The following is an 11,660-nucleotide window of genomic DNA, read 5'->3' on the forward strand; positions in this document are numbered from 1 at the left end:
GGCGCGTAGGTGGGAGCGTAGGTGGGAGTAGTTGGTCCCCTTTCAGGCGTCCCTCTGGGATTCTTTGCTGTGGAGGCGCCTGCCCTACAGGTTTTTACTGAGCTCAGCGGGGATTCTCTTCCCTAGAGCCACAGCATTTGTCGTATGAGTATACCCAACATCTAGCTCTGGTGGTGTCCTGTCTTCAGGACGCGGAGACGGGACTAAGAAAAAGTCTACACATGCGCGCCTTTGCTCTTCACCGCCCCCTCCCCTATTTTGGACCATGACGTCAAGGTGGGCGGGCAGCGGCAGGTGCGGGGCTGACAGACAGCCTCCTTTAAGGCGGAGGGATCTGGGGGCGGGCAGCGAAGGTGTGCTTCGCCTTATATAAGGCGACTGGGGTCTCACAGCCGTTCTCTTGAGTCACCCCCCGTGCAGTCCTGTTCTGGCGTGAGAGCCGGAGGCAGTCCTTCCCTGCTCAGCTTTGTGGTGTTTGTGATCCTTATCCTTTAAGGTAAGGCTGCACTCTTAAGGCATTCCTGGTTAAATTTCAGGTTGCTTTCGTCCATTCTGTCCTTTCTGAGACCCAAGTTTTTGTCGTGCTGGGGCGGTTTGCTGCACAACGCTCCCAATTTTTTTAGAGGGTGGGTGGAAGGGAGCTCTCGAGTTTAGCTTTTCCTTCCATGTTTGGTGTCGGGTCTTCTAGGCGGCTGTTAGGCCTGGGCGAGTGGGGCTGGGGTATTGGGCGGCTGCACGTGGTGGCCGCGCCGGCCTGGGATGCTGCCATGTTTGTCTCTCTACTTCCGGACGCGACTACGGGGCGCCAGAGGGTGGGCAAGGTTGGTGGGTGTGCGGCCCGGTGTGACTCAGCACAGCATGGTTCTGGGTAGGTTTTGCCATTTCTTTTATAGAAGGGAGTTTTTTTAGTCTTTAGTGTGAGGGTTTGCGGCAAAGGATGCTTTGGGGCTCCAGTGGCCCATCGTGCTTCCTGCTTCGAGCTCATTCCTGCAGTCAGGGTGGAGGAGTAGCGGAGGAGGCAGGCTTGAGAATTTATGGGAGCATTTCTTGGTCGTCCTTTTTTCTCCCCGTTGGCTGGAAGGTTCTGGAACTCGGCGCCCCGCCCTGGTGCCCGGATGCTGAGGCGAATGGAGGCTGCGCGGTGGCGCCCCCTCCTCGCGTGGTCCTGGCCGACGCATGTCCGGCATCGACGAGCGTCGGCCCCGCGGACTACGCCACCATCTTAGTTGTATTTGGTTTGGTCCTGTACCTCAGTCACGTGTGCTACGGGACAGAGTGGAGCCTTTTGCTTTATCGGTGCTTTGTCTTAATGGCATCCCAAGTGGGTATCCCACGATTCTCTCGCGTTAGCCTCCCTTACCACGTGAGGCAGCAATTTCACATCTTCCCGGAGGTGAAGGGAGAGCAGTTTCAAATGATAGCCCCTTTAAGGTAAAACTGGTCTCTTTGGGGGGGGGGGCTCCCTCCCCTCCACCAGAAATGGTAGAACCGTAGCTGCTAATTTGTACATTTGAATATGTATGTGGGTTTTCTGCTTATTCGCATTTAAGAAACTGGGGTTGGGCGAGGTACTCTGCATGCCTAAGAGATTACCAGGTGATGAGAGGCTGCTGATCCGTGGATGGATCGCCTAACATCCTAACAAAATGCCTAAGAGACCTTAAGGCATTTTGGGGGCTGTATTAGCAGGCGCCCCCGCCCCTCTTGTTCTCAGACTGAGGGCGCAGCCTGAAGTCTTTAAAGGAAAGGTCTTGCATCTCAGTACTCAGTTCAGAACAACTTGAACTGAACCTCTTAGTGTCTTTATTGTAATTGGGGTGAACTTGAGTCCAAAGTTCTTCATCTCTCTTATTTTAGATGCCTGAGGAAGTGCACCATGGCGAGGAGGAAGTGGAGACTTTTGCCTTCCAGGCAGAAATCGCCCAGCTCATGTCTCTCATCATCAATACCTTTTATTCCAACAAGGAGATTTTTCTTCGGGAGTTGATCAGTAATGCTTCTGATGTGAGTTCCCTGAGCGTCTTCATTGGCATTTGTTTGTTTCTCGAGTACTCCAAAGAAGGAGGGGCGATTGGGCATTTTGTGGGTTTTACTTTTGAAGGGGATATAAACTTCAATTCTAAAAAGGTTTTGCCTTTATGTGGATAGATGGAGTACTCTAACTGGACGTACGTCTCAAGCTTCAAATGAAAGGGGTTTTCAGAAATGAGGTTATCTGGGAGTAGGAAAAAATTTTTTCTATTGGATGAGGTGGAAGCAGAATTGTAAAACTGCAATTTGTATTTTCAGGCCTTGGACAAGATTCGCTATGAGAGCCTGACAGACCCTTCCAAATTGGACAGTGGTAAAGAGCTGAAAATTGACATCATCCCCAACCCCCAGGAGCGCACCCTGACTCTGGTAGACACAGGCATTGGCATGACCAAAGCTGATCTCATAAATAATTTGGGAACCATTGCCAAGTCTGGTACTAAAGCATTTATGGAGGCTCTTCAGGTATGTGGTATTTCAGCTAGGCATGCACCATTCATATTCATTGATGTTTAGTTTGCTGTTTCTTCAAAACTTGTGTTTGACTTTTTAAAACTTTTTGGTAGGCTGGTGCAGACATCTCCATGATTGGACAGTTCGGTGTTGGCTTCTATTCTGCCTACCTGGTGGCAGAGAAAGTGGTTGTGATCACAAAGCACAATGATGATGAACAGTATGCCTGGGAGTCTTCTGCTGGGGGCTCCTTCACAGTTCGTGCTGACCATGGTAGGCTGATATTCCTGTTGGGTGTCGGGGATAGAATTCTGAGGGAACAGTGGTAAAGATCTTGAGCATTCTAATGGTGAGACATTGGTCTTTGTTGTTCAGCACTTAGTTTTTTTTTTTTAACTCCGTTTTGATTGGCTTTCTAGGTGAGCCCATTGGCCGAGGTACCAAGGTCATTCTGCATCTTAAGGAGGACCAGACAGAATACTTAGAAGAGAGACGGGTGAAAGAGGTGGTAAAGAAGCACTCACAGTTCATAGGTTATCCCATCACACTTTATGTGAGTATGAACTGGTAACTCAATTGTCTGCTGCAGGAGACACTTGGTTTTTTATTTTCTGTAGTCTGAAATTTTCATCTTTGGTACTTCCAGCTGGAGAAGGAACGTGAGAAAGAAATCAGTGATGATGAGGCAGAGGAAGAGAAAGGTGATAAAGAGGAGGAAGATAAAGATGATGAGGAGAAGCCCAAGATTGAAGATGTGGGCTCAGATGAGGAGGATGATAGTGGCAAAGATAAGAAAAAGAAGACAAAAAAGATCAAGGAGAAGTATATTGATCAGGAAGAATTGAACAAGACCAAGCCCATCTGGACCAGGAACCCTGATGACATCACCCAGGAGGAATATGGAGAGTTCTACAAAAGCCTGACCAATGACTGGGAAGATCACCTGGCAGTCAAGGTAAGAAGCCTTGTTTGTTGGCACAATAGGAAGAGTTGGTAATGGGCAAGTGGCACTTGCCCAACTGATTGGGAACTGGGAATGCCATGAGTTCACCTACTGATGGACCCTTCCAGGGCGGGGGAATGACATCTCCCCCAGAGACTTCACTGTGTCTCTGGCAGCTTTGCCCATCTAGCATTCTGAATTGGCTATTTACTCGTTAACACAAGGATTATGTACAGGTTGCACTATGTTGGATTCATTTAGGGCATTATTAGGGCTTCTCAACAGCTACCATAGAGTCTACTCTATTTCTGGTGCTTAAGGGGGAAGGTCTTTTTTTCCAAATAGTTTTTTTTTAACTTAATTTTTTTTGTTTTTTAAGGGCCGCACCCACGGCATATGGAGGTTCCCAGCCTAGGAGTCTAATCAGAGCTACAGCTGCCAGCCTACACCACAGCAACCCTAGATCCAAGCCGCATCTGTGACCTATACCACAGCTGGCAACCCTGGGTCCTCGACCCACTGAGCAAGGCCAGGGGTTGAACATGCAACCTTAGGGTTTCCTTGTCAAATTCATTTCCGCTGCGCCACGACGGGAACTCCCCAAATAGTTTAATTTGGTGTTGGGACAAAAGCCACTCTTAAAACACACAGTTGGCTTATCTTGGATTTCTCTCACAGCACTTCTCTGTAGAAGGTCAGTTGGAATTCAGAGCATTGCTGTTCATCCCCCGTCGGGCTCCTTTTGACCTCTTTGAGAACAAAAAGAAAAAGAACAACATCAAACTTTACGTGCGCCGTGTGTTCATCATGGACAGCTGCGATGAGCTGATACCAGAGTACCTCAGTGAGTACCTTCTCTGCCTAATGTAGTTGCTCTCAGCTTTCTCAAAGGGACTGAAGCCTTGATTTTTTTTTTCCCTCCCCCCCTGGGCCACACCTGCAGGATATGGAGAGGTTCCCAGGCTAGGGGTCAAATCGGAGCTATAACTGCCAGCCCACACCACAGCCATAGTAACGCAGGATCCGAGCCGAGTCTGCGACCTACACCACAGCTTACAGCAACGCCAGATCCTTAACCCACTGAGCAAGGCCAGCGATTGAACCTGCAACCTCATGGTTCCTAGTCAGATTCATTTCCACTGCGCCATGATGGGGAACTCTGATGAAGCCTTTGTTCTGAAGCTAAGGGTCCTCTGCTGTGTAACTGTGCAGCTGGATGGTGGTGTATACTTTTTTGTTTTTGTGGGGGGCGGTGTTTAACTGAGCATCCATGTTTGATTTCAGACTTCATCCGCGGTGTGGTTGACTCTGAAGACCTTCCCCTGAACATCTCCCGAGAAATGCTCCAGCAGAGCAAGATTTTGAAGGTCATTCGTAAAAACATTGTTAAGAAGTGCCTGGAGCTCTTCTCTGAGCTGGCAGAAGACAAGGAGAACTACAAGAAATTCTACGAGGCTTTCTCAAAAAATCTAAAGGTAAGCAAACAGCAAATGCTTGCTTTTTTAATGATGAAGATGGCTGTTTTTCATTCATGTAGAGGATAATTATTTTCTAGTAAGACTTTCCCTTTCCACCCTTAAAGCTTGGAATCCATGAGGACTCCACTAATCGGCGGCGCCTTTCCGAGCTGCTGCGCTACCATACCTCCCAGTCTGGCGATGAGATGACTTCTCTCTCAGAGTACGTCTCACGCATGAAGGAGACCCAGAAGTCCATCTACTATATCACTGGTGAGTGGAACATAGGGCCTGACCACAAAGCCTCTCAGGTGTGAGGAGAAGGGGAGGACATAGGGATACCTGGGAGCTGGCTGGCTGGGGCATTCTGGTCCTGAGTCACATTTAATAATCCTATAGGTGAGAGCAAGGAGCAGGTTGCCAACTCTGCGTTTGTGGAGCGTGTGCGGAAGCGGGGTTTCGAGGTGGTGTACATGACAGAGCCCATCGACGAGTACTGTGTGCAGCAGCTCAAGGAGTTTGATGGGAAGAGCCTGGTCTCAGTTACCAAGGAGGGCCTGGAGCTGCCTGAGGATGAGGAGGAGAAGAAAAAGATGGAGGAGAGCAAGGCCAAGTTTGAGAACCTCTGCAAACTCATGAAAGAGATCTTGGATAAGAAAGTAGAGAAGGTAAGCAGTGAACGGAGTAGTAAGTGCTTTCAGGGCTGTTGCCCTCAGTTTCTGGTTGCTACACAATGAGTGGTTTGGCACAGCCTTATTTGTTTAGAGCCATCCTATTTTATTCTCTTAACTGGGCAGATTTTTTTTTTTCCCCCTCTTCAGGCCCCGCCCACAGCATACGAAAGTTCCCAGGCTAGGGGTCAAATAAGAGCTACAGCTGCTGGCCTATGCCACAGCAACTTTGGATCCAAGCCATGTCTGCGACCTACACCGCAGCTCACAGCAACACCAGATCCTTTCACCCACTGAGCAAGGCCAGGGATTGAACCCAAATCCTCATGGATACCAGTCGAGTTTGTTCCCGCTGGTCCACAATGGGAACTTTTTATTTTTGTTTTTTGTGTTCTTTTACTGGGAAAGTTTAAGGTTGTCATTGCTGTAAGACTTGGCAAAGATGAGGCTTTTTTTTCCAAGGATAGAACTTCAAATACCGTTTTTGCCTTGAGGTAGTTTTGATTTAAGGTAAACCAAAGATTTTTGTGTCCACAGGTGACCATCTCCAACAGGCTCGTGTCTTCACCCTGTTGCATTGTGACCAGCACCTATGGCTGGACAGCCAACATGGAGCGCATCATGAAAGCTCAGGCACTTCGGGACAACTCAACCATGGGCTACATGATGGCCAAAAAGCACCTGGAGATCAACCCTGACCACCCCATTGTGGAGACGCTGCGACAGAAGGCAGAGGCAGACAAGAACGACAAGGCTGTCAAGGACCTAGTGGTGCTGCTGTTTGAAACGGCACTGCTATCTTCTGGCTTCTCGCTGGAAGATCCCCAGACCCATTCCAACCGCATCTACCGCATGATCAAGCTTGGCCTGGGTGAGTAGCCTTGCGTAGTAGGTGTGGCGAGGAATTGGAGAATTAGCCTGGTGGACACAGATTTGATGCTTTTGGGGCCAGATCTCAAGTGGCATTCTTTCTTCCCTCTTTCTAGGCATTGATGAGGACGAAGTGACAGCAGAGGAGCCCAGTGCTGCTGTTCCTGATGAGATCCCCCCACTCGAGGGTGATGAGGATGCATCTCGCATGGAAGAAGTAGATTAGGAGTTGCTACCTGCAAACTTTGTTCCCTCTGTATAGTGTCCCCATTGGCTCCCCTGGCAGCAGCCCCCAGTGGCCCTAGCCCACCTGGTCTCCTCTGCTGATGTCTAGTGGTTTTATTTGTTTTTCTGTCTAAGGCAGGCTACAGGGGCCGCAAGCCCTAATAACCCTTCCCACATTTGACATTGGGTCTGGGTGTCGTGTACTGTGCTCGTTTATTTTGTTCTGAGATTAAAGTATGCAAAATAAAGAAGATGCAGTTTTATACAGTTCTGCGCTCTCGTAAGTATATTCAACACTGCCTTTGGAGTTTCCCTGGCTTCTCACTTCCTAGTCTTGAGTACAGTCACATGGTACATGGGGGACATGGTCACTGCTAACGATGTGAAAAGTGGTAGTTTGAGCTGCCATCTGTACAACACTTAGTCCCTTTCCTAAAGGATATATAGATGGCCTTCCACTCACAACAATTTTTTGACTTTACTATGGTAGCATGAAAGCACACACGCAGTAGAAATTTTTTTTTTAAGGCTGCACCCCACAGCATGTGGAGGTTCCCAGGCTAGGGGGTCTAATCAGAGCTACAGACGTTGGCCTTTGCCACAGCCATCCCAGATCCATTGAGCGAGGCCAGGGATTGAATCTGCAACCTCGTGGTTCTTAGTCGGATTCTTTTCCACTGCACCATGATGGGAACTCAGGAGAAACTACTTTTCAGCTTTGATCTTTTCCTGGGCAGACAGTATGGCTAGCTACCAGAGGCAAGGGTAAAGGTAGCTTGTGAGTTTTCAGGTGGGCTAGCCTAAGCTGTGATGTTTGGTGTATTTAAACACATTTTCAATTTCTGATGGGTTTATTAGACATAACCCCACCTTAAGTGGAAGGTCAACTGAAACATAGGACCAAGCCTGTTGCAGCAATTTAATTTAATAAAATAAAATTATAAGAGCAAAAGTTACATTTCCGAAGTACCAAAACCTGCAACAGGCTCAAGGAGAGCCTAGGGATCCGGGAGCACAGAGGGAGGTGGTGCTGGGCAGGACAGCCAAGCCCCTCCCACGGCACAGCACCTTCCACTTCCTTTCCCAGGAAAATGGCATGTGGAGCCTGTGACGCGCTTGTGCTTCTCTCACCGGAGATGAAGTGCAGGTCTCTGAGTCTGAGAGGATAGATATTCACCGTAGGGGCCATGGTGGGAGGGGATCTGTTAAGTGCCTGCTTCTTCACAAGCCACACCTCCCCCCTCACCTTCACCTGGGGACCGCCAGAATGCTGCCCTCTAGAGGAAGGGGTGCCTAAGGTAAAGGGGAAGGCTGCCTGCCTCGGGGCTCCCTGCCCCCAGTGCTGGTTTGTAATACTGAGAAACCTGCACTTTGCCCTGAAGCCAGCCACCTCCGAGAAGTTACAGTAGGAGAGGAAACTGGTACAGTGGGTCCTATTCACTTCATCCTTCAGGTCCCTCAAACCTTCTGCACAGATGACTCAACAGGTACAGCCTTCTTTCCCCGCTGCTTTAGACGGCCCCGGGCATAGACTCGGAGCAGGAGAGCAGCAAAGACCACAGCCACCCCCAGGCCCCCCACCACAGTGATAGTGTGGCCATAGAGGAGGCAGGAGAGGAGGATGGCAAAGGCCTGGCGGAGGGTCATGATGATGGTGAAGACGGCAGCCCCAAACTGCCCAATGGTATAGAAGATGAAGAGCTGGCCACATGCGGAGCAGATGGACAACAGCAGAGTGTGCGCAGCAAACTCGCTGTGCCGGCCCATGAAGCGGACCCCCTCCAGGAGGGCCCCCTGCTCTAGCAGGGAGCCCACTGTGAAGAGGCAGGAGAAGAAGTTGACCCCAAACATCATCTGCACCGATGACATCTTATAGGCGAACAGGGCATCCTGCCAGTTGGAGGTGAAGCTGTCAAAGGCAATGTATCCAGCCAACAGGATGAGGCCTGAGAGTGTGGTGGCTGGGGAGCTGTGGGGCTCCGGTCCGCTGGACAGCAGAAACATGCTAACCCCGATGGAGATAAGGCCGGCTGTCAGATACTCCCAGTGCTCATAGCTACGCCGAGACACCAACTTTCCCATCAGCATGACAGGGATCACCTTGGAGGCCTTGGCCAGCACCTGCGTGGGGAAGCTGACAAACTTGAGAGCTTCATATTGGCACCAGCTGCTGAGCACATTTGACAGGCTGGCAAAGGAGTACCGGTACATGGGTGCCCCATGCCGGGGCTGCTTGCATAAGATGCAGTAGAAGCCAGCAACAATCAGTGCCAGGACGCGGTTCATTAGCACCAGGAACTGTGAGTCTGAGAAGCGCTCACCTGGCGACGTGGCCGTGGCCCCGTAGCTGCGGGTCATCACTCTTTCCTGCAGCACTCCCCAAGTAAGATAAGACACCTGGAAGGGGAAATAAGCAAGAGAAGGGAAAGATGGGCCGAAAAGCACCCCAACGACCTCTTCCTTCCTCAGGATGATGTCGAAAATGATGAAGAGAACAGCATACACATGTGGATTCCTCTGCGGTAACTAGCAATTTCCTCTCCCCTCCAAAACCTGGATTCATCTTGCAGGGAATCAAGTGTGTGTAAAACACAAGAACCAATGCTTTAGGACTGACCAGACCTGCTTTGTCCCCACAGTAGGGTATGTTAGAGCGGACTCCATCCCAATATTTTCCTATTTCCAACCAATTCAGGGAGGCAAGACTTCTTAAAGCCTGCACACCTGTTCCACGTGGTATACATGGTGGAACCAGGAGTGCCCACTCCAAGACGCTGTAAGGTCAGCATCTCAGCCCACTCCTCACATGGAAGCAGTGGGAGGAGCCTGAATGGTCTCCCCAAACTTTTATCAGTGGGTTTACAGTGTATGAGACACATCACCGCAAGGGGAAGGGCGAAATCACAGAAAAGAGGGCCAGAAAAAGGAGGAAAGAAAAGGTGGCTTTTCCTCCAATCACCTCCAAGAAGAAGGAGTGCCTCTGGGAGGAAGTGGACACGAAAGCTTTGGCTCCAGAGTCCCTGCCCGCCGGGGCCCAATCTAGGAAGAGCAGAAGAGTCTGCCTACCTACCTGGAGCCCCGAGGCACAGAAGAGCAGCTTCAGGGCCTGCCAAGTGGGACTGGTCTCTGCTGGCTCTGACCGGGGAGCCAGGGGAACCTCGTCTGTGGCCTTAGGCTCATTGCCAAACACACAAGTTTTCACCAGGGGGAAGCACAGACCCCTGCCTGGAGGAAGCACACAAAGTCAAACCCTAATTTTCTCCCCAGCACCTCATCTTCCCCAAAGCCGCCAGCCCGCCCTGCTGTCCAGCCTCCTGGCCACCCTGCCTCCCTTGTCAAGCCACATCCCCTTTGCACGGCTGGCCAACACTCGTAATACAAACGAACACACTTACCCACCCTTCCCCACACACCTGTCTCTAGGTAGTTCTTCCGCCTGAAGTACTGCACCAGCAGATAGCCAGGTACCATAAAGCTCGCATAGCCAGCCGCATTCACCAAAAAGCGGAAGAACCACAGCTGGGTCCACGGCTCTGGAGGGGCTTCGGGGTTCTCCCCACCTGCCCCCGGGGAGGGGAGCGCAGCCAGCACCAGCACTGCCCACCACCTGCGAGGGCCGCCGAGAGAAGGGTCAGGGTGCAGAGCTCCTCGTCGTCTGGACCCTCCAGAAGGGAGGACACTGGAGAAGGGCCCGGAGTCTCTCCTCCCCGCCCCCCTCAGCTGTAGCCCAGTGCGGACAAAGAGCCTCTCACTCTCCTGGGGGAGCCAGCGCGGGCCGGGCAAGGCTCCCTCCGTCCCCGAGAGCGGACCCGCCTCTCCCGCCACACAGGTCCCCTCTGTTCCTTCCAGCGCCCGCCGGCGGCTCGGGGCAGAGGCGGAGCCCCTCGACCCCGCCCTCCAGGTTCTTGCAGCGCCACGGTGCCCGGGCTTCCCCGCCTGACACCCCCGGGGCCCCGAGAAGCACGCCACGCCGCGCCCCGACCCATGACGGCTCCCTCCCGGCCGCGCTCGGCCAGCCTCCCACCCCGCAGCTCGGACCCAGTCGGCCCCCCGCGCAGAGGAGCGGCGGTCACGTGGCGCGGTCACGTGGGCTCGCCGCTCCCCCCCCAGCCCCTCACCTGGCATCCATGGTCCGGGCCTCGTGGGGCGGAGGGGGGCCGGGGATTGCGGGTCCCCGGGCCGCGCGCTCCCTCCGCTCCAGCGGCGCCTCCAGGAGCAGCAGGCGAGCCGCCGGCTAGCGGAAGTGCAGTGCTCTTCCCGCCTCCCTCCCGGGGGCCGCCCCTCCGCCCCCGGCCGCGACCACGCAGCGCCTCGGGCCGCCGCCAGGCCACAGCGCCCCCGCGCGGCCCGGAGGGAGACGCGGCTGGCGCGAGGGTGCCAGGCTGCCCCTGCGCGGGGCGCGCTTCAGCTCGATGTCTGCTCCTGCTTGGTCATCGCTCTTAGGCCTCCCCGGTGGCCCGGAAAACATGGTGACCACCAACATCATAGGGACGGGATATTAAGTACATCCCAAGCACATCCCCTTAGGTCAACCATTTTCCCGTTTTCTGGCAGGAAGATGTCTCCTTTTTGCGGGGGGACAGGCAGTTCTGTCCTCCCAGCCACATGACCTTTGAGGCTCTGCAAGACCTGGCCCCCAGTCGACCTCGCCCACTCACCCACCCGCTGCAGAGCCCCACTGGCATACTCTCAGTTCCTCTGATTCACGAAAGGTCTTGTGGAAAGCTCTCCCCCGATCCCTTACTCATCCTTTGTGCCAGTTGAGATGACATGATCACCCCAGACCACCTGAAGTATGGCCCTCCAACCGCTCCATTGTTCTCCCTCCTACTACTCTTTTCCTTCCAAATGCAACTTGTAATTACGTATTTATTTGGATGTTTATGATTTTGGGGGGGCAGCACCTGTAGTGTGTGGAACCTGCACCACAGCAGTGACAATGCCAGATCCTTAACCTGCTGCAGCCCAAGGGTGCTCCCTGGATGTCTATGATTTCATTGGCTGTCCCAC

The 11,660-nt window shown here is 52.5% G+C and overlaps 2 protein-coding genes across 2 annotated transcripts; one reads left to right on the forward strand and one right to left on the reverse strand.

Annotated features, from left to right (window-relative positions):
• Window positions 1-259: 259 nt before the first annotated feature.
• HSP90AB1 (heat shock protein 90 alpha family class B member 1) lies at window positions 260-6,917 on the forward strand. Its single transcript, XM_047797838.1, has 12 exons — window positions 260-496; window positions 1,858-2,004; window positions 2,290-2,496; window positions 2,598-2,757; window positions 2,904-3,037; window positions 3,131-3,439; window positions 4,106-4,271; window positions 4,712-4,902; window positions 5,010-5,157; window positions 5,284-5,552; window positions 6,093-6,426; window positions 6,542-6,917. The coding sequence occupies exons 2-12, from the start codon at window positions 1,858-1,860 to the stop codon at window positions 6,649-6,651; spliced, it is 2,175 nt and encodes a 724-aa protein (XP_047653794.1). The 5' UTR covers window positions 260-496; the 3' UTR covers window positions 6,652-6,917.
• A 642-nt stretch (window positions 6,918-7,559) lies between these two features.
• On the reverse strand, window positions 7,560-11,538 carry SLC35B2 (solute carrier family 35 member B2). Its single transcript, XM_047797839.1, has 4 exons — window positions 10,769-11,538; window positions 10,064-10,257; window positions 9,721-9,875; window positions 7,560-9,047 (listed from the first exon to the last, which is right to left on the reverse strand). Exons 1-4 carry the CDS (start codon window positions 10,777-10,779, stop codon window positions 8,109-8,111), a joined length of 1,299 nt encoding a protein of 432 aa, XP_047653795.1. The 5' UTR covers window positions 10,780-11,538; the 3' UTR covers window positions 7,560-8,108.
• Between the last annotated feature and the right edge of the window lie 122 nt (window positions 11,539-11,660).

Source organism: Phacochoerus africanus, chromosome 9, assembly GCF_016906955.1.
Source record: "Phacochoerus africanus isolate WHEZ1 chromosome 9, ROS_Pafr_v1, whole genome shotgun sequence".
Classification (NCBI taxonomy): domain Eukaryota; kingdom Metazoa; phylum Chordata; class Mammalia; order Artiodactyla; family Suidae; genus Phacochoerus; species Phacochoerus africanus.

Coding starts and splice junctions, on each gene's coding strand:
- HSP90AB1 (XM_047797838.1), top strand. CDS start 1,858: ATGCCTGAGGAAGTGCACCATGGCGAGGAGGAAGTGGAGACTTTTGCC. Junction 2,497..2,597: donor CATTTATGGAGGCTCTTCAG/GTATGTGGTATT, acceptor ACTTTTTGGTAG/GCTGGTGCAGACATCTCCAT. Junction 2,758..2,903: donor CACAGTTCGTGCTGACCATG/GTAGGCTGATAT, acceptor TTGGCTTTCTAG/GTGAGCCCATTGGCCGAGGT.
- SLC35B2 (XM_047797839.1), bottom strand. Junction 9,876..10,063: donor GAAGAACTACCTAGAGACAG/GTGTGTGGGGAA, acceptor TGCTTCCTCCAG/GCAGGGGTCTGTGCTTCCCC. Junction 9,048..9,720: donor TCTGTGCCTCGGGGCTCCAG/GTAGGTAGGCAG, acceptor TTCCCCTTCCAG/GTGTCTTATCTTACTTGGGG.